The sequence below is a fragment of the Pangasianodon hypophthalmus genome, chromosome 3 (assembly GCF_027358585.1).
Source record: "Pangasianodon hypophthalmus isolate fPanHyp1 chromosome 3, fPanHyp1.pri, whole genome shotgun sequence".
In the NCBI taxonomy this organism is placed as follows: domain Eukaryota; kingdom Metazoa; phylum Chordata; class Actinopteri; order Siluriformes; family Pangasiidae; genus Pangasianodon; species Pangasianodon hypophthalmus.
In genome coordinates this window covers 28,373,308-28,399,794 of record NC_069712.1, presented here as the reverse complement: position 1 = coordinate 28,399,794, position 26,487 = coordinate 28,373,308, and the positions used below count along the sequence as shown (strand labels likewise).

Genomic DNA, 26,487 nt, shown 5'->3' with positions numbered 1-26,487 from the left:
TTTTCTTTCAAATATCTGTAGCTTCTGTTTAAATCATCATTAATGTAGCCAGAGCAGTGTCATAATTACAGGTTTTGCATGTACTCAAATTATGCTGACTGGCCATATGAAGTAATGCTTTCACTATCACTTTTACTGTCATTTTGTGTAGGTTAATATTTTTTTCCCAATTCTTAGCAAAATGCTTGTTTGTGAAGGATTAGCTACAAGACACTCTAAGTCCAATTCAGTCAACTCAAGTGGTTATGCAAGATGTCTGATTTTAATTAGAAATGCTGGAACTCAATTTTGCATGCTGCAGTGTATGAATGACAGAAAGGCAAACCGGGATGTCAAACTGTAAAATCAGATTCTCTAACAGTTGCCAAAATATCATAAACATTAAAGGGCACTCCGGATGTTAGTGTCACTGCAGCTACAAGTAATACATTGAGCACATTTTGCCTTGGGCATTTTTTGCTAAAACGAAAGTCGAGACCAAGTTAAAAGCAAGTCATCACCTTTTCATTTAAACCAGGAAAACGACTCCTACGGTATTTTTCTTTATTGAACCTGTATTTTCTGTGTGTGGATTTACTACTGAAGTGAAATAAAAAATCAGCAGCAGTTATTTTCCTCAGTTACTTTCCTTTTGAGATTTGCTGCATGACAATCATGTGATACAGGTCATTATCTATATATCTATATCGTGTGTGTATGTATGTATGTATGTATGTATGTATATACATGTATAAAAATTTTTTTTACTCCAATCAGCCATAACATCAAAAACACCTACAGGTGAAGCGAATAACATTCACCTGTCAAGGGGTGGGATATATTAGGCAGCAAGTGAACTGTCAGTTCTCAAAGTTGATGGGCAAGCATAAGGATTTGAGCGACTTTGACACGGGCCAAATTGTGATGGCTAGACATCTGAGTCAGAACATCTCTAAAACGGCAGGTCTTGTGGGGTGTGCAGTCGTTAGTACCTACCAAAAGTGGTCCAAAGAAGGACAACCAGTGAACCGGCGACAGGGTCATGGTTGCCCAAGGCTCGTTGATGCGCATGGGGAGTGAACGCTTGCCCGTCTGGTCCAATCCCACAGGAAAGCTATTGTAGCACAGATTGCTGACAAATTTTATGCTGGCTATGATAGCAAAGTGTCTGTACACACAGTGCATCGCAGCTTGCTGCATATGGGGCTGCGTAGCCACAGACCGGTCAGAGTGCCCATGCTGACCCGTGTCCACCGCTGAACGCGCCTACAATGAGCGCGTGATCATCAGAACTGGACCATGGAGCAATGGAAGAAGGTGGTCTGGTCTGATGAATCCCACTTTCTTTTACATCACGTGGACGGCCGGGTGAGAGTGTGTCGCTTACCTGGGGAAGAGATGGCACCAGGATGCCCTATGGGAAGAAGTTAAGCCAGCAGAGGCAGTTTGATGCTCTGGGCAATGTTCTGCTGGGAAACCTTGGGTCATGGAGTTCATGCAGATGTTACTTTGACATGTACCACCTACCTAAACACTGTTGCAGATCAAGTAAAGCCCTTCATGGCAGTGGTATTCCCTAATGGCAGTGGCCTCTTTGAGCAGGATAATGCGCCCTGCCACACTGCAAAAATTGTTCAGGAATGGTTTAAGGAACATGACAAAGAGTTCAAGGTCTTGGCCTCCAAATTCCCCAGATCTCAATCTGATCGAGCATCTGTGGGATGTGCTGGACAAACCAGTCTGATCCGTGGAGGTCCCACCTCTTACAGGACTTAAAAGGATCTGCTGCTAACATCATGGTGCCAGATATCACAGCACACCTTCAGAGGTTTTGTGGAGTCCATGCCTCAACCGGCCAGAACTGTGTTGGTGGCACAAGTGAGACCTACACAATATTAGGCAGGTGCTTTTAATGTTATTGGCTGAACGGTGTGTGTGTGTGTGTGTGTGTGTGTGTGTGTGTGTGTGTGTGTGTGTGTGTGTTTGTGTGTAATATACACTGTGTATATACTATACACTGAAGACATTTGTGTTTGAAATCAAATTTGAGACAATAGATCAAAATTTCAGCTTTCATTTCCTGACATTTACATCTAGATGTGTTAAACAACTTAGAACATGGCACCTTTGGTGGCAGACCACCCAATTTTTAGGTGAGCAGTAGCATTGGAAGAGGTTAAAGTAAATAACACTTATTATTTGGTTGTATATCCCTTGCTTGCAGTGACTGCATCAAGTGTTTGTCCGGAGGGGTTCTCCCTTTAGTCTCCTCTTCAGGAGGTGAAATGTAAGCTTAATTAGGTTAAGGTCTGGTGATTGACTTTGCCAGTCTAAAAACCTTCCACTTTTTCCCCCAGTGACGTCCTTTGTTGTGTTGGCAGTGTGTTTTGGGTCATTGTCTTGCTGCATGATGAAGATCCTCCCAATTAGATTAGATGCATTTCTCTGTAAATTGGCAGACAGAATGTTTCTGTAGACTTCTGAATTCATTCTGCTGCTACTATCATGATTTAACTCATCAATAAAGATTAGTGAGCCCGTTCCAGAAGCAGCCATGCAAACCCAAGCCGTGACACTACCTCCAGTGTGCTTGACTGATGAGCTTGTATGTTTTGGATCATGAGCAGTTTCATTCTCCACATTTTGGCCTTTATCACTTTGATAGAGATTAATCATGGGTCCAGAACTTTTCTTGCTCACTAAATTCACATATTTACAATATATTTTTTTGAACCCATTTATTTCTGTAAAGCTGCTTTGTGACAATGTCCATTGTTAAAAGCGATATACAAATAAAATAAAATAGAATTGAATCTCTATTTTTTGCAAATTCCAGTCTGGCCTTTTGATTCTTGTTGGTATGAGTGGTATGCTGATCTTATGGTATGGGCCGTGTATTTCTGCTCTTGAAATCTTCTTTGAATGGTGGATTGTGATACCCTGACCCTTGCCCTGTGGAAGTTGTTGGTAATGTCACTGACCATTGTTTTTTTGGGGTTTTTCTTTCTAGCTCTCAGTGTTTGACATCAGCTGCAGCTGTTGTCCTTGGCTGAACTGCTCGATGTCTGGTTGTTCGTACACCAGTGGTTGCTTTCTTTCTTGGGACATTCCAAATTGCTGCCAATCGATTTTCTTTCATTTCTTACCTTTAAAATGGCTTGTTTTCTGCCATAAACAGCTCTCTGGTCTTCATGTTGGTTTATCCTTTTTCACAACAAATGTGGTCTTCACAGGTGAAACCAATGGCTTAAACTAAGAGTAGAGTAGAGTTTTAGAGGTATTAATTGCTGAAAGAATCAATCTAACATGGCATACCTTGGCAACAAGAAACAGCTGTCAGCCATGTTTCAATATTTTTGATCACTTGAAAAATGGGTGGGTTCAAACAAAAGGTGCCATGTTTTAAGCTGGTTAACACATCTAGATGTAAATATCAGGAAATGGAAGCCGAAATTCTTTAATCTCTTATTCAAATTATCTCCCGTAAAGCATTACACAAAGCTTATAACCACAAATGGAGAAGATGATTAACAAGCTAAATGCAGTCACCAGGACAAGGTGATGACCTGATCACAAATGTGGTCTAAGCAGGGTAATTGTAAAATGCCACTGATTATATTGAGATTTTGCCAGAGTAGTACCATAAACACTGACAGTCATGAGCTTGTTAAGTAAGTAACTAAGAATGCACCTGTGTCTTCCAGCCTGTTAGGTTAGGAAGACAGAGTGTGATCCAGAACAGACTAAAGTCACTCAACTCACCAAATGATTGCAAAGCAGGGATTATGTATGGTACTCTGTAGGCAACACCTTTAAGGAATCAAAAAGGAATCAGCAAAGGTCAATAAGACAACAGTTGTCCAGTGCTCACAGAGAGGCTACCTCAGATCAATATCATTGACTCTGCTGTGAGCTTGTGAGAAAAGTAATTAAGAGGAAGTGCTAGATTTTCACTGAAACATATTTAGGAGGTATACACACCTGACAAGCCAATAAAGCCCTGACTTTCATAAAAAACAACCAAACAAACAAACTATACACTCCTGGGCAAAAAATGAGCCAAGCCTAAGATGGCAAATATTAAGCTTTTAATGGTCTTAACAAAAAATCATTGGTCAGAAAATTAGCGAGAGTTAAACAAATGCACTCCTGAGAGCTCCTGTGCCACCACATGCTTGTTTACTTTTGCTGCAGTGAGCTGTTTGGAGGAAAAGCTGGAAACAGGGAAATTTACTTACATAGTCTACTTGTACGCAAAGGTAAAATCATGATAATGATTAAAATGTTTGATGTAAAATTCAATTCTGGGTGCACAACATTTCCCAAAAATATCTTCTAGGATGTTTTTTTTTTTTCTTTTTTCTTCTTAAAAGATTAGTCATTATTTGGTTACCACACTTGTTGCAGCTCGTCAAGGGCCACAAGGCTTGAGCATTTAAAGAAACCAAAGGGAAAAGTTATCCCATACTAAGTTCCTTTACTGTGATGTTTAGCTAGTATCCTGTCTATTCCTGTCTGTAAGCTTCGTGTGTGAACCACTGCTCCACTTTGCTGATGCTGTTTGTTCATGTTGGTCATACTTTGCCATGACTTTTGTGACTGCTCCTCTTGAACCACTAAATAATTTTCCAGTCTGCTAGCTGCCTGAGCTGTCACTCAGTCTCCACCATATTGAGGCTGTGGCTGTTCCCCTAGCTAAACATTAAACATTGAGAATCTCTGTATATTTATTTTAGTAATTCACTTTAAAATTATATCATATCAAATGAACAGCCAGCACCTTTGATTTAATTTAAGGACTGTAAAATATTAGATCTAACACACTGTTTGTAAATTATACTATAACTGATGAGGGCTTTAATGTATTTTAACAGCAACATAATTAGCCCAAATGAGTATGTAGCTTTAAATTAAGCTAGCTCTCCTGGATACAGCTATATACAGTACACGTACATAATTGGCCAATTCAGTGGAAAAGTAATTATGTATTTATAATTACTCTAGATGTGACAGAAGTCTGGATATGAATTTAGTTCTTTTGAAGTACTGGTTATTAATATAGCAACAAAAAGTTTGTTTCCCTTTCTTCTCCTCTTTATTGTCAGTATCTTAGCTTAGCAGCCAAGTTCATAGGAATCACATATGAAATATGTCTCATCACATTACTGAGTAGTAAATGATGTACTACTGGCCTCTGATTAGTGTTGTCTCTTTGCTTGTGTTGCTTGATCTGTTGAGGCCTTATCTGACTGATTATCAGTGTGTAAATGTTAATGGTGACTTTTTTGTGCATACAAAAGTAATTGTTGGTGTTCCACAAGGTTTTGTTGTATGCCCACTGCTGTTTCCTGTATATTCCTCTATAATGTTTAAAGGGAATGTGTAAAGGACATTAGACATTAGACACTGGATGCTGAGTTCCTGCTGCTTGATTCAGACAGAACAGAAGGACTTTTACAAGGGCCACAGGAAGCTAGAAATAAGCTTTCTGCTTGTGTAGCAACTCTGAATGGCCTTTCAGTTACATCATGTGCAGCACTGAACGTGCGATTATTGATTCTATTTTCTCATTTGAAACTCGTATAGATAATATTTACAGGGTATGCCGCCCCCCGAGACATCCCGAGACATTGCTAACCTAAGAAATATAATGCATATAATGCCAACTTGGAGTACACTAACCTCCCTGCTGCTACAGTAACCATTCTTAAGGTACAGGTTAAGAACTGTGCAACTAAGACACACTAAGCTGTCAGAAGGACAACAGTATAGAGTGCTTTAGACCCTGTATTGACCTTCAAGGCCTAATTGATAGAACGGTAACATTGTTACCGTTGAACAGTTCAAATATTGAACAGTTCAAATATTCATGTATTAACATTGTCAACCTACAGAACAGATGTGGATGAATCCAAGATTAAAGCCATGGTTTAGTGGCCACACCCCAAAATCATCAATGAGCACCAATGATTTTTAGGCATTGCCAATGTCTGCAAATGGTTCATTCATTTATCCAGCTATTTTTCCCCTGTTCTCTAGTGGGAACATACCTCTCCTGGTATTCAGTGAACTTGGTGGCTAGTGAGTACCAACTTCTGATGGTCAGCACTAAGAGAGATGAGAAAGTATGCAGGTCCTGTCTGTGCACAGTCCACATCAGAGTGACAACTTCCTGCAGGCCTTCTTAAACCCTTTCCTGTTCCACAGTGCCCTTGGTCTCATGTGGAATATTCACCAAATGATGAATGTCTTTAACAAACATCCTATTTATTTAATTTATTCCCAATGACATTTTCTTGAAGTGATTACTGTGAGTAAATCATGACCGGTTGGAGTAAACTTAGCCTTAGCAATATTTTTAACCACTTCATCACAGTCTTGATTGCGAAAGCCATTTTAATTTCAAAGCCATATTCATAAAATGTCTGTGATTCCTCTATCTTAAAGTTTGCTATTAGCAAACATGAGCTAATCTGATAGCTCATGTTCCAGGAATAGTCACAATAGTAATCAAAAAATTAGTAGTTGTAAATGCCCATAACCATTATCTGACTGCTGAGGACTACTTTCAACTGTCAGAATTAGTTACCTGATTAGTTGTTTTATTTATTTATTTTTGACAGATGCACTAAACTAACATAAAAAATACTCATAAATAAGTAAAAGTAGCTAACATTTGCTTAGCTAAAAGGTTTCATGTATAACTTATCAAAGCCTTAGTAAAAGGCTTTACTTAACATAAGATACATTACATGTCACATAAAACATAATAAAATACATATAGCCAATTTTTAAATAAACCACACTGCACCATCACGTGAATTTCAGATGGTTACATGCACTCTTGAATATTTAAACTGGTTTGCATCATTCTCTTTTATGGCACTGGGCCGGATCAATAGAATGGTACTGTGCTCCTGGTGGGCTTGGATCTGTCATCAAGGCTTCTCTGCAAAGGCGTCAGACCGAAGGCATGACATGACTGTGACTGCTGAGCAGATGTGCTGTAGGTTAAAAGGATCTGGACAGATCTGGGGTCAGTTGGCAATCAAGCTGATATAACTCGCCCGATATGCTGTAATTCACCTGTTTGTAATTGTGATTTATTCCGTTTAAAGTCAAGGTCCTTTTTTATATAGTGTTTGTTATTCTGCAGATATATTTTAAAGGTGTCGCCGATTAATACAATCCGCTGAATAAGATTGACCTGCATGACTTGTTGACCACTAGTTATAGTGAAATCTTCATGCCCTGGATGTTTTAGGTGGAAATAGTGGTGCGCCTGCAAATCATTTACCAAAATGAATTCGAATTTCTGCGTCCATTTCACTCGCATCCTAGTGTTTGACACCTTTAAAAAGCAGGACTTATTCTGCCGTGGCATTTCTTATAGCTGTTTCCTTGGTGATGCTCTGCCAGGTCTATAGCACAGCCATTTCAGTTACTGCTTGTTGTCTTCTGTGGGAGAAATGCAACTTGTTTTCAATTTCAGGCCCTGAAAAAAAGCCACAGTTTACTGTACTGTTGAGGGATCATCATCTGAAAATTTGAGTTTTCTACCAGTCATTGCTCTGAGGTCTGATAATGTGTGGGATAAACAGCATGTGCTCATTATTTACTTGCATTGTTCATCCTTGGACATGTTGTCAAATTGCAACAAAAATGAATATTTTAAAATACTTTAATATTTATCCGAAGTAATATTTTTGAAAATATGTGTATTTTAACAACCTGTAGTACAGTTCTCTAGGGTTTTCTCACGTCAAAGAACACATACGAGCAAGATGTGTCATAAAAGCTCGTACATACTGACATTTGCTGGAAAATGTTTCAACCATGGATATATAGTTACAGGTAGATAAACCATTAATTTACATTTTATACAGTAAAAACATTTATTTTAACAATTTTAACTACATTTAATCAAAAAAGTACAGCATATTTAATCATTTTACAAATTCCTCATAAAAAATAGATTTCTGTACAAAACCATTTTCTTTTGCACCTACTTCAAGTCAGCAGCACATGGAGAGAATGACGTATGAATGGTGCGACTGTTGGTTTGAACGCAGTTTTACAGCTTGTGAATTGATTATTTTACAGTGGTGGGGAAAAAACTATGTTAACGTTATTGCAGCAAGCCTGAAGATAGGCATGACATGGGATATCTGGCAGACTGTAAGAAGAGAGAGTGTGAGGGGGTAAATTTGATATTATTATAATAATGCTTAATAACTTCATGTGACTGGTCCAACTTGCTGTACCCAACACTTGTGCCTCAATCTGTCTGACAGCTACATGGGGTTATAAATGTTTTAGGAAAAAAGCAAATTCCTCCAGTTCTACAGAAGAGTGTGGATAATACCATGGAAAAAAAAAGATGATCTCTAAAAGCACATTTACTGCAATCTCATTGTGATTGTGGTCAAGTATAGAGTTCCAACAATGGTCCAACAAATGGTCTCTGGTTATTAGAATTCTGACAAATTTTGCTCGAGACTTTGCTCTCTAGCGCACCAGTGCATATGACAACATACTTTTTGAAACATAGAACAAATTTGGCTTCAGGTTGTTTGCAGATTTAAAAAGAAACAGCATTTACATGCATGGTCAATAAAAGCCAACAACTGAAGAGGTTAAAATCACAGTGAATCTGCACCCGTGAAGCCATATATGCTCCTCACTACAGATGATATGGATCACTGAAAATGTTTTTTGAATCTAATAAGGCAGTGTGTCTTTGAGAGTATGTGTGATCTTCCATTGATTCAGGATCTCAGAGAAGTTGAGGAAGAGACAGTTTACATTAATGGGGAGAGATGACAAAGAAAGAATGAAGTTAAGACTGGACAAACGGCATGAAGGCATTTAACGCAGATGACTACAACTGGCATATAAGGCAAGCATGTCAGTAAGGTCACAAAGAAAAAAAATGTAGCATTAATGAAGCATAGATATGAACCTGCATCAAAAAAAAAAGAGAAAATTTATCATTTTCAAATAGGATAAAATCTGGGATAAATTATGCTAAATATTCAGTGAAAAAGTAATGTTTTATGTCCAGAATTTCACTTCAATTAGATCCAAAAAAAGAAAATGATTAGACACATTAAACATATTTCTGGAGGAAATGAATGAAAAGAGTTTAAAAAAAAAAGGAACAACAACGAAAATGGAATGAGATGTGAAGCTTTCAGAAAATCATTCCAAAGCCAAAAGTGTCATTATAACCTTTCTGATAGGTTTATGTAAACATAAACATAACTTTATTTGCAGATCTAATTTAGAAAATAGAATCAAGCTCTCTCTTGATAGATATAGCATGACATCATGCTCTTTATGGATATGGAATTACAATGTTTATATACATATTGTCAGTAACCCTGTGTTTTTTTTTTTTTAATGTTTATTCCATGAACCCATTTCACGTCCTTCTCATACTAGTGCAAAATTTGTGCGATAAAGTTTTTTTTTTTTTTTTTTTTTTTTAAACCAACACGGCAGTTGACAGTTCCATCCACAACCCGGAGTTTACAGTTTTCCGTTGCGTGCAGTAGCTTTACGTCTTCTTTTTCTTGGAGCTGTCCAGTGACGTACACTCAGCCACACTATTCCAGTGTCTGTTATACTTGTCTTTTGTCTTCACTGAAGAAAATACACTTCGCAAGAAATTCTGTGGCTTTTAAAAGACACTTAAACATCTTCCCAAATGAGCTTGTTTGATTGGTTGGGGGAAGAAAGACATGAAAAAAGGGAGGATTAAAAAAAACTCTTCCACCCTATGTGTGCTGTTAGTGGTGCTATTCTTTGCTCTGAGAAACTTGTCCATGTCAAAGACAGCACGCAATCGTAGTTTCCCAGAAAATGTGGTTTTTTTTGTTTGTTTCTTTGAGAATTTCCATTGTTTTTCCTTTTGTGGTCTTAAAAAAAGCCGTCAGTGCTTGAAAGTGTTCACAGCAGGTTTACAGCGAAGAGTTCACATCCCTACCAAAGTGCATTCAGTTATGAAGGAATTGGCATGTGGTTCCCAGTGTCTGGAGCTGCTAATGAGGGCTATACTACTGTGCACACTGTGTTGAGCGTTGTGTCAAACCTCACGGCTTTGGCCTCAGTCGGCTTCATGTTCGTGTCGTACATGGGGTTCTCAAACGATGCCTGTCCGTTTGTGTTCTCGTGCCCTGCGTAGCCATTGTACTGGACTTTTGGTCTCGTCCTGCCAAGGAAAAAAAAAATAATTCAATCCCGTTACCGTAGAGAAGTTATGTCTTGTATTTTATTTAGAAGTTTTTGTCATGTAAGTGGGACAGTCACAAAAAAAAAAAAAAAAAAAACCAGTAGCAGTACACTGTACACTATTCCAGAGTACACTGTACACTATTAAGGGGTGGAAAATACTTGAGTAATTGTACTTCATTACTATACTTAAGTATTTTTTTTTTTTGGCCATATTTATACTTTATTATGAATAATGAAATCGAATGGTTGTACTTACTTACATTTCCAAGAAAAAAAAAAACTTTTTACTCTTTACATTTTTATTTAGACCTTCAAAGTACTTGTAAGGTCTGTTCTCTCAAGTACAGTACAGTGCATAAGTCAGAGAACACCCTTTTGTTTTAAATCAAATGGTCATTCAGTATTTATTGTTAATTATTTGTTGGCAAACAATAAGGCAAGACAATAAAAAATGTGTTTGTGTTTTTTAAAATTTTATTTATAATACTGAACTTTAATATTGACAAAAAGCACTGCATGGCTTTTTGAGTGGAAACGAAATTAACATACTGTGCATTTTCACATAATTGTTGTTTGCCACTAAATAAGTAACAAGAAGTACTAAATGGCCATTCAAAGAATGGGCTCAGTTCAAGAATCATGTCTATTTGTATTCTGCTGTAACCTTGTGCATCTGAATATGGATAATCAGTTCATCAGTTAAAAACATTTACTCTCTGTTTTTTAATACACTTGTGTAGATTGGCTAGATAATGCCACATTTGGTAAGATTTTCATGTTATCTATGTGTATAATTTCTCAGTACTTTTTCCACCCCGTTTGTTAAAGAGTAAAGACATAAATGTTAGATCAAGCAAAAAAAAAAAAAAAGAATAAAATGATGCCCTAATCCAAGGGTGTGGTGGGACAGATGTGTGCTAGTCAAGTTACTTTAAAAAAAAAAAAAAAAAGTCAAACTTAGGTAAAGACATAGAAATATAAATTCTCAACATCTTTATCACATCAGCACACAGATCAAGATTGCACCGATTACAATTTGAGAGTAGCTATTTAACGTGCACCATTGCTCAGCTGTGCTTTTCCACTACAATGAGGTAAGGTTAAATGTTAAAGATGCCTGGGAGCACAGAGCCTCGTGAATTCCCACAGCAAAGCCCCATGTTTGAGCAGGAGGCCATTAGCATGGGTGAGTGTACCTCGTAACATCAACTCTGTTTTTAAACTACTGCCAGTCTCTTTTGGAGCGTGAAAGTAAGGGCGAGGTTATTAGGTCTTTTGCTGGCTAAAATTATTATGCATTATACACAGCAAAATCAGGGCCATTGCTGTGGCCAGAAGCCAAAAAATCAGGGAATATTATAATTTATAATGCCTCTCTGCATAAGAAATGATGTGCAGAAATTTTTGCTCAGAACCCATAATTAGGGTCTAAAATAATGCAGCTCCTGCAAAAGGTAACTGCTTTGCTGATCCATAGAAGTTGTAAAGCTGTAACTGATAGCCCTTTCCCCGGCTGCCCATCATTGCCATGATTTGTGGGTGCTCACAGTTTGTACGATAATCTAAATAAATGACCTGCATTTTGAGCCAAATTTCACATAGTCCCTTCCTCCCTCCTTCCCTCTGTCAGCCCTGCTTGGAGCACATGGGGTATTTCACACTTCAAAGAGCTTTAAAGAATGCAAAACGTTTAGGCAAAATGCCTCAGTGGCACATTTGAACAGACTGAAAAAAGAAAAAAAAAACAAAATGGCTTTTAGCCAGTCAAATTAGGGCGACATAAACATTGCATGGCTCTCTCGTCCCCTTCCCCTCAAAACACACGCACGTGCAAGCACACACACACACACACTGCATCCCACTTTCTCTCTGACAAGATGAACAAAAAGAAATGGAAGATGAGGATGTTGTGGCAGCTGAGGGATTGTGGCCCAGTGATTTAGTTTCGCGGTTCTTACCTGGAGCCGGCCCTGATTACGTCTTTGCGTCTCTCATTCTCATCTGTTTCTTGTGATAGTGCCCTGCCAATTTTTTTTATTTATTTTAATATTGGGTAATGGTCACCCGTCAACTGTAACTGTATGTCACATTCATCTGTCGCTTGCTTTGGTAAACATAGGAAAACTCCAATGCTCTTTTTTCCATTTGAGAATAATTTTATAAAGAATACCACGGTTTTTTGGTAATGTTAAGTTTAGCAATTTGGTGAATCAATCCTGCTGATAATCAGCCACAATCTCTGGGCAGGCACAGGAGTTTCCCATAAAGTGTAGCGAAACAATGCAGATCAACATCCAACATGGACAGAATGTCATAGATATGGAGAACTGAGTCTGCCAAAATGAAAAATTAATGAAAGAATAAATAAATTCATTAATAAAGCAAATAAAAGTATTTTAACAAGCATTAAATTATGCATGTACAGTTCTTGGGTACCCCTGGCCAAATTACATATTTTTTTAATTTTTGAAGTGAAGTAAACACAACCTCTGCAGCAAACTATTTATTTATTTAGCAAACATTAATGCACTGTTACTTTATATTTGAACTTAAAATAGTAATTGGGTCATGTGCAAATGTTTGGGCACATACTTGGTCACACCCCCTTTGGAAGATATCCAAAGCTACTATTCTTTAGTTCATTTTCACCCACTCGTCCTTGTAAAAGGCATGTTTAAGATCTGCACTTAGAGTTACTCAGTGATGTTCAAGTAGGGGTGTGAACATTTCAACCGCTTAAGCTTGCATTCCTTGAAGTATTTGATGGAGGATTCTGAGGTATGTTTTGGATTATTGTCCTGTTGTAGAAGCCAATCTCTCTTCAACATCAGTTTCTTGACTGACTTCATTTACATCCAGAATTTGCTGATATTTACTTTAATCCATTCTTCTGTCTACCTCTTCCACCTGTTCCAATGTGCCACTGGCTGTTACACAAACCCAAAGCATAATAGATCCATCCGCACACTTAACAGTTGGCAAAGTGTTCTTTTCATCAAATGCTGTTCCTTTTTTTCCCTTTGGTGACTGTGGTAAAAGACTTCCATTTTAGTTCATCAGTCTATAGCACTTGTTTCCAAAACGCTTCTGGCTTGTCTAGATATTGTTTTGCATGCATTAGACACTCGCTTGTGATGAGGTCATAGATAAAGGGTTCTTTCTGGTGACTCTTCCATGCACATCATGTTTGTGCAAGCATTGATGCACAGTACAATCATACACCACCACTCCTGTGTCAGCTAAATCTTCTGGAAGGTCCTTGCTATTCTTTTTTTTTTTTTTTTGGTCTTGTTTTTTTTCCAGCATAATAGGGGCAGTTGTATCTCAAACATTTTCTTTCCGATAGAATGATTTAAAGAGTCAGAGAATTAATGCTCTGGAATTATCATTCCTAATAACAGTTCTTGACCTGAGCAATGAGTTCTAATTAGTAAATTAAGGCCAAATTAAATTAAAGGTGCATTCCAGCATAAAACTGTAACTTAATATATTATGTGTCATCGTATGTAGTATGTCTGGTATTGTATTGCTTAGTGTCAGCATTTTAACAGAATTCATGATTTTGATACTGTTTTTCTGTTTTCACCTACAATATAGCAACAATCCAATACCCAACATGCAAATATGTAATTGGGAACCATTAACATTGGAAATCCCTACTGTAATAAACCAATCTGGACATCTGAGTGAGACATTTCACTGAAATGTGCCTCCTGTAAAAACATGGAGGGAGACTAGAGATTTTTAAAAGCAGGTCAGAATTTGTTTTCTAAGATGTCCCATTGTGCTGTTGGGTGTCAGCATCATGAACATTGTTTTTACCACATAATATCAAATCGGACACCTTTGCAAGCTAACAGAAGACCTTTCTGGTTAAGTACGTAACTATCAGTGAAGTTGGCACGCTACATAACTAAGAATTTAACAGACTTGGCTTGCTACTTGGCTAACATACCTAATTTATATTGCTTTAACAAACCTACATAGCTCACCTAAAATCTACATCAAGAAAGTAGCTAGCTAACGTTAGATAATTAGGTCACATTCTTACTGAGGAGTTGCCTACAATGGACACGTTTGTTGTAATCGTAAAACATCAAACTACAAAGTTGTAAGCATTCCATCATTGCAGGCTAGACCATCACTTAGGATCAGTTAGCCACTGACAGAATGACAGTTTTTTTTTTTTTTTTTTTTAAAACAGATTATAACAAAGTAGCACCAGATTGTGCACACCTCTTTTTTCAATTAAGTACTAGATGGTCAATAATGTCACTAACACAAAAGTAGATAATCATGTGACATTAATTAATATTGTGGTAGCCACTTGTGTTGTTGCTAACTTCAGTTATTCGGTTAGTATTCTGGGTTTCCCCAGTATTCAAACTGAGAAATCTGGCTGTAGAGCCCTCAGTGTCATTGCTGTGATGCGAGTAGGCATGTTTACAACACTTGTATTAATGGTTGCATTTTTGATTGTGCTGGTGTGTCTTTTCTGTGTTCTTTACTATTCCATTTTTTTTAACCTGTGTATTTACTTATTTATGTATTTCTTTGTCCATATAGCAATGAGGGGGCGAGTTGTTCACATTCACACAGGATAAAAGGCCAGAGTGGGACAGTAGGAGAGAGTTTAGGAGTGCAGTGCTGGTGAGACAGTGTTTTTCACTTGCATTGGCTGTGATAAGACTGATCATCCTGATTGCTGGAGGAGACTGTGATGGTGGTGATAGGAACATCCGCATGATGTGCAGTTATAGCCTGTGTCTGTGAGAGTCTGAGTGAGCTAGCAGAGATTTCTGTACACGTGTGTTTTGGTGTCCGACAGCTCAACATTTCCCAATATAGTTTTTCTTACATCAGTCTTTGCCTTGTCCATGCGAGAAGCCTAAAGCCTACGCTAGGCCCAGCTTTTTGGCCCTGTATTTAAACGACTCAGGAATTGGAAACATCTCTTGAACTAAATTTATTTTTTGAGTTTGTTTGCGTATGTTCATAATAGTGGTATGATGGGCATTTTGTAGTGTGGCAACAGCTCTTGAAATTGCTAACCACTACAGGATCGAACTGTTGGCCACAACCTTTACACGAAATACTAAATAATCGGAACTAGGTAATTTTCAGCTAGCTGTCTCATGCTGGTGTTCTGTACATTCAAAACAACTGGAGCCAGGCATGCACAATTGATCTATGGACTCTGATATTGATCAACTAATGGGAATAAGGAGACAGCAGGACATGCTTGATTGTCAGACCCAATATAGCTTATGGAAGAGGAAGTATAGAAAGAAATAAATAAATACAGAAAGGGAACTAAAAGAACAGAAAAAAATAGGAATATATACATATAAAATTAATAAAGAAATGTGTAAATAAAAACATTTCTTTATTAATAAATTAACTGAGGAATAAATTGAGGACTATGTAAAGGCAGACATTCATCATAAAGACAAAAATCGAACTAAAGAATATAAACAATTTTTATTTATCACACTATTTATTTTTCATTTTGGCAGATATAGTTCTCCATACATAAATGCATGGCTAGGGTTGTGTGAGGAGTTCTCAGCAGCTCCTACCTGTGTTTGTAGAGGTAAAAGGCGAACCCTGACAGAATGAGAGCGAAGAACGGGACCAATATGGCAGCTGCTACTGAGCTGCTGTTGGTGCCATAGTACGGATTGGAGGGATCCATATCTGTAGTGACAAGAGCTGAAAGTGTAATGAAATGTGAGCACTAACAAAAAATATTCTGTAACATACTAGCTAGAGACAAAATTTGAATTGGTGTCTAATGTTAATTTTACAGGAAAACCTTTTTTTTTGTTTGTTTGTTTAAACGTCCATTAACATATTGGTCTGTTTCACTTGGGTTAATGTTACCCACAATGCCATTCAATTACCCAGTGGTACTGACAGTGTTGGTGGTGTCAGTGGTACTCAGCCCTAGGTTGTGTTTTCTACCTAAAGACAACGATGCAGCAGTACTTTACATCTTTAATCTGTTAAGCTCCCTCATCTGTTTCCTCTGCTTAAACAGATCGGCTTCCAGAGCTTTGCACTAATACCACAATCATACTTGTCATTTCGTAGCTTGCTAACTAGCTGAGCTGAATCTCTGCTGTAACTCAGCACACCACCAACAAATTAACACCATCACTGAGCATGTCACAAATATTTCAGTATAAACATATTTACTGTGCTTAAGGGTGGAATTATTCTTTCATCTGAGAATGACGACTGCTGATCTTAGAGTTATATAGACACAGATCATACATCAGTCCTCATCCTCTGAGACACTCAAACATGAGGGTGGTGGTATTAGCATTAAAGTTTGAGCTTTGGAACTTTATCTGTTCGAGCAGTGGTAAGAGAGCTGGACAAGAACTAATTCTACTGGCGCCATATGTTGAACAAAGTAGTTAGAGTTTTCCTTTAAGATAATTTTCACAGCAAACAAACAAGTAAATATATAAATAAAGTCTTTTGATTTGCACTCCAGTGATCATTTTACCTTGTCTTGTCAGCTGAAACTTGCCAAAATCTTTGCTGTGGATGTGACCTTGGTAAACAAACATTTTCTTTTCAGACTCGGCTGTCACCTTGATCAGAAGAGAAAGAGAGGAAAAATAAGACAGATAACATAAAACACCTTTTATTTATGCAAGCTCATGGATGAGTGAGCATTATCTCACCATAGCCAGTCAGAAGAGAAACAATAACTTCATTGTAACATTGGCTCAATGGTTAAAGGCTCTGGGTTACTGATCAGAAGTTTGGGGGTTCAAGCCCCAGCACTGGCAAGCTGCCACTGTTGGGCCCTAGAACATGGCCCTTAACACAACCTGCTCCAGTAGCAACATATTATAGCTGACCCTGTACTCTGTAGAAAGCTCTGTAAAAGCAAAGTAAATTTCGCACTACTGTAAAGTGCAGTCCCCTCTGAAAGTATTGGAGTGGCAAGGTCAATTCTTTTGTTTTTTGCAATACACTGAATACATTGGGGTTTGAGATAAAAGATGAATGAGATGATGGATCAGAACATAGCACCTTTTGTTTGAACCCACCCATTTTTCAGGTGAACAAAAATATTGTAACAAGCCTGACGCGTTTCTTGGTGCCTAGGTGTGCCTTGTTAGATTGCTTGTTTAAACATTTAATAGCTCTGAATGTCTGCTCTTGGTTTGAGCCCTGGAGTTTGCCTGTGAAGACTGCATTTCTTGTTAAAAAGGATAAACCAACATGAAGACCAGAGAGCTGCCTGTGGGAGAAGAGAGGGCAAAGTGATCAGACCCATTGCACAACCACTGGACATAGCCAATACAAGAAGTTGGAATGTCCTGAAAAAGAAAGAAACCACTGCTATACTAACAACCAGACACTGACTAGGTTGGCCAAAGAAAACAACAACAGTTGATGACAAACATTGTGAGAGTTGTGAAGAAAAACCCAAAAGCAAGAGGCAGTGACATTGCCAACAACTTCCACAGGGCAGGGGTGAAGGTATCACAATCCACCACAATCCAAAAGAAGACTCCTAGAACAGAAATATAGAGGCCATACCAAAAGATCAGCAAATCACTCATCAGCAGTAAGAATTGGAAGGCTAGATTGAAATTAGCAAAGAAATACAGAGATGAGCCAAAAAATTTCTGGAACCAAGATTAACCTGCCAAAGTTTGGAGAAAGAAAGGATCTACTCATGATCCAAAACATACACAATCATCAGTCAAGCACAGTGGAGGTAGTGTCATGGGGCTTGGGTTTGCATGGCTGCTTCTGGAACGGGCTCACTAATCGTTATTGATGCTGTAACTCATGATAGTAGCAGCAGAATGAATTCAGAAGTCTACAGAAACATTCTGTCTGCCAATTTACAGAGAAATGCATCCAATCTAATTGGGAGGATCTTCATCATGCAGCAAGACAATGACCCAAAACACACTGCCAACACAACAAAGGACGTCATTGGGGGAAAAAGTGGAAGGTTTTTAAGACTGGCCAAGTCAATCACCAGACCTTAACCTAATTGACTATACATTCCACCTCCTGAAGAGGAGACTAAAGGGAACCCCCCCCCAAAATAAACAACAACTGAAATAAGCTGTGGTACAAGCCTGGAAAAAGCATCACAAAAGAAGAATGCAACAGTTTGGCGATGTCAGCTTGATGCAGTCACTGTAAGCAAGGGATATGCAACCAAATAATAAGTGTTATTTACTTTAATCCTATTGTTCACCTAAAAATTGGGTGGTCTGCCACCAAAGGTGCCATGTTCTGAGTTATTTAACACATCTAGATGTAAATATCAAGAAATGAAGGCTGAAATTTTGATCTCAAAACCAAATGTCTTCAGTGTATAGCGAAAACAAAAGAATTGAGCTTGCAGCTCCAGTACTTTTGGAGGGGACTGCATATGTGACATATGCTTCTTCTTCTTCTATTTATCTTATTTATTAGTTATATATTAGACTTTGGGATTCAAAACCACACTATGGTTCTAAAACTCTAATTTCCATAAGAACGTGGAGTAATTTTGTGGTACTTACATAACCATCCATTGCCCAGTTGTCATTTTTGAATTTACTGAAGTACTGCTCTGTAGGACCTCGTATCTGGTAGACTTTGAGTAATAAATGATTTTCCTCCTTTTTATAAGTCCCTGTAGAAGGCAAAAAAGTCAAAGGAACATCAAGCATGTCTTACCAAAATGTTAAAAATAAATAAATAAATAAATAAATGGCTTAAGCATCAGCAGTTTTTAAAATCACACCACATTTTTGTTGAATTCATAAATCTGATTGGTCAGAAGCTGTTGATTAATTTTCTATAACAGCAGTTGTGATGGATTATTCAAACGTTTATATTTATGGGCTTGTTCCAATACCTTATTGCTCCTATAAGTAACAACTCATTTACGGGGACTTGTATGATGGACGGTCTAAAAGAGGATTTAAAAACTGGTTTTTATTTAACAAAATGTTTAATTGATGTGGTGATATTTTCTGAGTCAGTCGGCCAGTTTCAGAGTGTTGTATCCATCAGTAAGACTTCCACCACAGAAAAGTCTTCAGGATAGAGGAGTTTCTGGTTTGTCAGTAATATGACAAGCTGTGTTTTGGTTTTGCTCATTCTGACACAAAGATCATTGCATATATTAGGTTTAATAGAGAGAAAAAGGGAACACCTGTTTATTAGCTGCTATAACATAGGTGATAACAGGAACTAACTTGTCTCACGGCTGTTCCACAACATTAAATGTAACTATAAATGTAATTATGTGACAAGAAGAATAAAACACTTTAGGATTTGCTGTTATGATGTAGTATCGCACCATCATGCCATGAATTATTTTCCTAACACAGCATTCTCTTAATAATGCACACACCTTAATTATGCATTGTTGATAAAGCATAATTATTACTGTTGCTTGCTTTTCGTGGTTCAAATCAAAACTTGTTGAACGAAAGGTAACTACCTTTTTTATTTAATGAAACATGTTAATTGCACCTGCATTTCATATTGCCTTTTCTAGGCCTTCGTGAAATTTTTAAGCAAGGATTTAACAGCTCACCTGAAAGCTTGATCTGCACCCCGCTTTGTTCTAAAAGAGTGACATTGACTCTGCTCGTTGTGGCGTTGAAAGCAGTGACTGTTATTGTAGCAGTCTGCCTCTTGCCAAGGTACTCATAGAAACCAGTCCAGCCAGAGTTTAAAGAGAACACGTCTGCAGGCACTGAACACAAGGGAATAATCAGTAAAATCAGTATATGTTACTGTGCACGCACATTTCAAAGGAAATATTCAGAATATGATTGGTGCAATTCATAACTTGTCTGTCCTTATAGAGTTTCACATGCTAACCATCTTATAACAATAGTGAAATTGGCTCGGTCCGGGTTGGCCTAAGACACTCCTATCATGCTAACCATCAGAAATTCGGGAGATATAGGTCAAGGAATAAAACACATTCACTCACCTACTGATTAGTCTTAGAACAAACTAAACTATGGTAGTGTCCTTAGATTCAATACTCATATAAGTTAATGCTTATACAAGTATGATTCTTTAGGCTGTTTAAGAAGTCCCAAATTCAATTATGAAATATCCTGTTTGCACATCATTTTTAAACATTAACACCACTAAGATTTAATTAGCATAATGCTTTAGACATAATGCATTATGTGTAGATTTATACTGCTTATATTAGTGAAGACATTTTAAGAAAATGTGTACAACAAAAACTTTTAAATTTGCAGACACTGTGGCGATAGTAGAGAAATGGTTACGTACCCCGAATCTTGTTTTTCTGTATGTCTGGGTCTCCCTTTGACTTGGTGTTTATTTTTGGTCCAACTAGAAGACAGATAATTGACAAGTTGACATTTTCAGGTGCACTCTGTCCTTTCTGCCCTTACATGTGTGCACAGGGATAATGATCACAACTTTAAACATTGTGGTGCATTAAAAAAAAAAAAAAGATTCAGTTGTGTAGTTGAATGAGCCACATCCCATAACCTGTAGGTGACTGCATCAATCTGTAGCTTTAAGTAATACGTAAAAGCGTGAACAGTTATTTCTACAACAAATAAATTTCTACAAGCAAATTCTTCACCATTTTTTTGAACATGAAGAAACAGTGAATGTGAATGAGTAGAAACAATGAATTTTGGTTTCTGACTTTTAATTTACGTGCCGATATTTGGATTAAGAGTATTTGTTGCAGTATTCGTAGTGTTATTTTTGGACAAATGCAAAAAAGTCTCCAGTTATACGCAAGCACCTGTTTTTATTCTTCACGTTGCGAAATGTTCTAGCTGCAGTAAATATTTTTGATTAGAAATGTTTGCTAATTTTCACATTTACACAGCATACATCACCATAGATACATCATGGGTCATTACGCCCCAACCTTAGCAACAGAAGCACTAGGATTAATATTTCTACTAAACACTTTCTACTCACAGCACAGATAAGGGTCAGTACCTTTGCAAATAGGAGGTTTGCCCGACCACCGGCCATCTGGCCTGCATGTCCTGTGCTCAGATCCCCCGGCCAAAAAGAATCCATCTTGGCACGTGTACATAAGGGTGTAGCCCAGTGTAGGCAGGTCAATGGCCCTCACATCCACGTGAGATGGTGTCTCAGGCTGTCGGCATGCGTGAGCTGCACAGGACAGAGCAAAATGTAAGGCTGGGAAGGAGACTGTTTTTTTTTTTTTTTTTATTTTGCGGGTCAAGACAGTGCTGTGGCATTGGTGGGAAAGGTCTGGTACGTGAGCCATAAGTGCACCTTCACACCTTGTGTGAAGATAGGAGTCAACTAAAAGCAATCAGACTCAGGAAGTGAAGGTGCTTTTTATCAGTGGTTCTCAAATTAGGGTCACTGAAGCATAACTGGGGTCTGTGACCTATTTGATTTAGGTTAAGTGGTGGAAATCACCTCCCACCATTATCAAAGTCATATTTATTATTGACTTCTTATAGTTATTAGCCTGTTTGACTGGTCACTTGAACCTCAATTACTCAAAAACAAGTAGGACTATAAATAATGTCAAATTGAACCTAATGTATTTTATCATGATAAAAGTTCAGGAATATATACCCCTATAGCTCCAGTAAATAGTCAGAATATTTATGTATTATTATTATTATTAATATGTTTCTGTAATACAGTATTACAGAATATTTGAATATTTGGATGATGTTCAGAGTAGGTCTGTAGAATTTCTTTTATAGTTAAATGGGTCCCTGGCTGCAAAATGTTTGAGAACCCCTGCTTTATATGATTGAAAAGTGGCAAGGCAATTTCAAACAGGCTGTCACACCTGCCTTCAGATTTATAACTCATGTGACTTAATCTTAGCTAACTTTAATTCTTTCTTCCAAGGTTTGCAGTCTTAGATTTGATCCTTTTTTGGAATTAACAATTTTTTTTTTTGCAAGTGAACTTCACCTAAAAACAAACTTCCACTGATTGATTTCTAGCCCATATGTACTGTTTTTAGGACATAATCCAAGCATAAATTGTAAAGGGCCTCATCTCATGAAGACGACAATGAGATTAGATCTAAATTACAACTAAAGCACACTAGTCTTTATCTAGCTACCAGATCCATACTTTGTTATTTTATAAATAAATGTAGTTATATAATTAACAGTTTATCAGTGCACGAAATGTCATGAACCCAAAAATGTCAATATGGACATACTCTCACCCTTTTTTTCCCCCCTCGTTTTTGTATTTTTTTTTTTTTTTTAATCATCTTTTTTTGTAAACATTTTTCCTGTGTCCTTGTCTAACGAAAAGTCCTTACCGACGCACTCCGGCTGCACGCCACTCCAAGTCAAATTTTCCAGGCACGTTCTGGTTGTGGACCCGAGGATATGATAATTTTTTCTGCATCTGAAGAAAACCTTACTCCCCACCTTAAAAAAAGACATTCACAGTAATTATAACAAGCATGAAAGAAGCTTCTTTGCAAAATTTTGGATTACTACCCTTACCATAAATCCCTGGGCTTGCAGTGGAATTCCATACGCAGGTGTTCCTGGATCCTTACATGCATTATATGCTGGATCTGTAGTCATACATGAATCATTAAACACCATCCTGAAGCTTAAACCCCACTCACCATGATGATTATAAGGATGTTCATAGGTTGAGGATTACACACCGATGCAGGAAGGCTGTATTCCGCTCCATGAGCCATCCTCCTGACACACTCTCCTAGAGGAGCCCACTAGCAGGTAGGGGGGACGGCAGTAGAACGATACTTCAGATTTGTAGGTAAACTGCTTCCCTTCTCTGTAGCCCTCTGCAGGAGTTCCGGGGTCCCCACATAACACCGCTGGACAGGACACACACAAACTTTGTGAAGTTATCTGCGGCCATTTTTGTGTGTTTTTCCCCCCCCTCACAAAACCAGGAGTAAATTACTGGCATGTATGTCGCGTATTGCCAGGTGCTCAGCTCCTCTCTAGAATCAGGATACTTTTGAAATGCCAGCGTGTTTTGTTTTTCCATTTATTTTCACAGATATCTTTCCTCAACATGTTGCGAGATGAGAGGACATGATACTACTGGAGTGACCAATTACAGAAAGAATAATTTCAGCCAGCTCCACCCATGGCAAAACCAATACTGATATAAACTTTATGTATGTGTTTTAATATAGTCACTTGTTTTTATGAGAAAATAATAGACTGTTTCACTTGATGGAGCATACCATTTTTCTCATTTCAAATAAAAGATACACAAAATGGCTGGATAAGAGGCATTGATCACTTCTAGCACCTCCTAGCAATCCATTTTCTTATGATGACCAGTCAGGTTGAAACCAGATCTACTCTTTATGCTGTCTTTCTTTCGTCTACCAAATCAGCTTTAGGGTTTGCATTTCAATCCAGTGCAGCTTGCAATTAGATGTTATCTGTAATTAGCCACTGTAACTAGCTGTCCTTGGTGGACGTGGCATTAAAATCCATTATCAGTGAGACTGTTGCTTAAATGCTGTTTTTTTTTTTTTTTCCCCTTCCCCGGTAATCACCTTGCTGCCTAGCCAATTTATGTTAACTACTGGAATTGATGTTATTCTAACCTGGCATTAATCAAAGGAAACACGCAACCTTAATGTATTAGCGCTCAGGTAGCTTAACACTACCAACGTTGTGTAGAATGAGGAGGTCACAGGAGATAAACTTCTTGATAGTTTTTCTACATTGATGACCTTGTTTGGATGAACTGAAATGGCTGGATGTTAAACTAAGCCCATTGAATTCATGTATAGCATACAGTCATTGGCTTGATTTTTTTTAACCTTTGAGATGTAATGAGTACTTTGAAGGTCGAAATAAAAATGTAATAAGTAAAAAGTACTGCTTTTAAAAAAGTGATTAAGTAAGAGTACAAGTGTTCAGTTTCAATAATACTCAAGTAAATGTGTTGATGTACTGACAAAGAACATACGAACACTCCATAACCAAAAACTATGTATGAACAGAAAAATTCACCTTTTGGTAACAAGGAGGCACTGAGAGCCACAAGGAACAATCTGCAACCCGGCATTAAAGCAAATAAGACCACCACCAAACTCCAAATAGACAGTCAATTTAGCAGTAACTCCAATCCAAAGCACATGTGGGAGGGAATAGATAAGCACTGAATATAAGTGTAGGGTCAACAGTTAGAAAGTCACTAATGCCTAGCTACCAGATGAGCTATGAACATCATCTGTGCCTTCTCCAAAAACAGTTACAGTCATGAATACAGAGTCCATTGCTTGTTAGTCCAACTGACCTCACAAGTACATCCATCTATATATATCCACCCACTATGGTGATATTGTAGCAAATATGATGCACATTATTTATCACTTTATCTGTACAAAAGAAACGCTTACCTTTAATCTTACCACTGTGAACTGCGTTGTGTGTAAAATGATATATGATGCATCTAGCTCAATACTACAAGGCTAATTGCACATTTTACCACGCATAATTACTGTTTGTACATAATGTCTTGTAATTATTGTCTTGTATATACAATTTAGTATTTAATGTTTAACCAGCTAACAACAATTTGTTATACCGTACACCAGTATAAATGTTGCAGTACAGCTAAACTGAATTAAAATTATGAGACAACTGGATAACTTCAGTGAAACAGCTATTCAAGGAAACTGGGTTTTAATACAGCTTGTCCATTGAGCTGCATTTAATATGCACAACCTGACTTTTTTTTTTTTTTTGGATATTACCAATTTTCTACAATGGAAAGTTCATTCATTCATGCTCAGTAAGTGCTTCATCCTGGTCAGCCCGATCCAGAGCCTATCCTGGAACACTGGGGGGCAAATCGGGAATACACCATTGATGGGACACCAGTCCATCACAGGGCACCATGCACACACACATTCACACCCAGGTGTGATTAAGTGTAGCCGATCAACCTACTGGCATGTTTTTGAGAGGTAGAAGGAAACCATGTAGACATGCACAGAAATGCCACACAAACAGTACAGTGAGCTCAGGATCAAACCCTGGAGCTGCAGGTTGGCAATGCTACCTGCTGGGCCACCATGACACTTGGAGTACAGCTTAATGACACACATTTATATGAAGTGGATTTATCTGTACGCAGCAGTCTTTTCATTAAAGCAAAACCACCTGGGGATCTAATGACATATCAGCTGTATCAACGCTCTCCACACCATTTACCTGTTCTGACACGGGTGTCTTAACTTAATATAAACTTCATTCATTACCATAGTAATCACTCTTTGTTACTGAAGTTTCCTTTTTAGTCCTAGGCTTTTTGACCGCTCAGTGGTTTACCCTTTTCACAATTTCACAGTGCCTTCAAAATAGCAATATGTGCTTCAAGTAGTATAGTTAGAGCAGAATAAAGGTATAACACAATTCCACTGTCTGTAACTTTAAGAATATTAAAGAATAGCCGGTTGCCCCCAGACAGTTGTCACCCCCTGTATATTATACATTTGGTACAGGCAGCTATCTATGGGCCAAGAAAAATTTCATGCACCAGATGTACTGGCAAATAAAAAAGATTCAAATTCTGAGGTTGTTCATGTCCTTGTGCTGTCTGTCAGGCTGTTGCACTTCTTAAGTTTTCATGCAGCCAGAATTGCTTCCAGGTTCGTTACTGCTCTGCGAGAGTTACTTCTCCCCTCTCCTGAAAGCCGTAGATGACAGGCCATTTGGGGCATGAAGTTCCCAGCACTTTTAACATTTCCTCTGACACTGTGTCAAAGGATTAGACTCAGAACCTGTAGGCTTTAGCAGTAGATTGGGGCCAGGCACCTTGTGTATCTTGCATACGGTAGGAACTAGCAGGAGGACATATTTGTGACATGTTGACACTTGTTTTGGAAATGTCACAGCAGTTTAATGACCTGTCAAAGGCTGCATCTTGCACATTCATGTCAAAAAGCCTAAAATGCTCCCATACATCCCAAGTCCCTGGATCAGGTTTAATGAATCAACAAAGCTGAGGAGCAAAACATCTACATTTGGCCTAGAATTGCAAAAGGGGTTCCGCAGTGAGCTCTGTAATTTCAAAGCTTTGTGAAAATCGTAATAAACCAAAGCTCAGAGAATGCATTTGCTTTCTTATTCATGTGATAAGCTTTTCCTTCCTCCTTCCCTCCTTCTCTCTTTTTCCTTCCCTACCATCCATCCAGAGATCGCAGAAATCATGTATGTAACTAGTACAGTGCTGCTTAGCATTAAAAGCTATATATTTAAAAGTGTT

The 26,487-nt window shown here is 38.0% G+C and overlaps 1 protein-coding gene and 1 long non-coding RNA gene across 5 annotated transcripts in view; one reads left to right on the top strand and one right to left on the bottom strand.

The window, feature by feature from the left end:
- LOC113542054 (uncharacterized) overlaps positions 1-26,487 on the top strand; it is a 50,127-nt gene that overhangs the window by 21,278 nt on the left and 2,362 nt on the right. The window contains exon 3 of one of the 2 annotated variants that reach the window (XR_003404251.3): positions 14,782-14,998. The exons of the other annotated variant lie outside the window; for it this stretch is intronic. This is a non-coding gene — a long non-coding RNA (uncharacterized LOC113542054). Of the gene's footprint in view, positions 1-14,781; positions 14,999-26,487 lie in introns of those variants that run through there. 2 annotated transcript variants of the gene reach the window in all.
- The window catches only part of csmd1a (CUB and Sushi multiple domains 1a), a 359,856-nt gene continuing 341,013 nt past the window's right edge, over positions 7,645-26,487 (bottom strand). Inside the window, exons 61-71 of one of the 3 annotated variants that reach the window (XM_053232461.1) lie at positions 22,892-23,065; positions 22,722-22,795; positions 22,532-22,643; positions 21,202-21,381; positions 20,509-20,571; positions 19,790-19,951; positions 18,765-18,877; positions 16,730-16,817; positions 15,795-15,927; positions 12,174-12,236; positions 7,645-10,192 (exon numbers count right to left, since the gene is read on the bottom strand). In XM_053232461.1, coding sequence (XP_053088436.1) covers positions 10,033-10,192; positions 12,174-12,236; positions 15,795-15,927; positions 16,730-16,817; positions 18,765-18,877; positions 19,790-19,951; positions 20,509-20,571; positions 21,202-21,381; positions 22,532-22,643; positions 22,722-22,795; positions 22,892-23,065 — 1,322 coding nt within the window. In that variant the 3' untranslated portion in view covers positions 7,645-10,032. The remainder of the gene's footprint in view (positions 10,193-12,173; positions 12,237-15,794; positions 15,928-16,729; positions 16,818-18,764; positions 18,878-19,789; positions 19,952-20,508; positions 20,572-21,201; positions 21,382-22,531; positions 22,644-22,721; positions 22,796-22,891; positions 23,066-26,487) is intronic. The other 2 variants (XM_053232459.1, XM_053232460.1) reach the window with 2 other exon arrangements.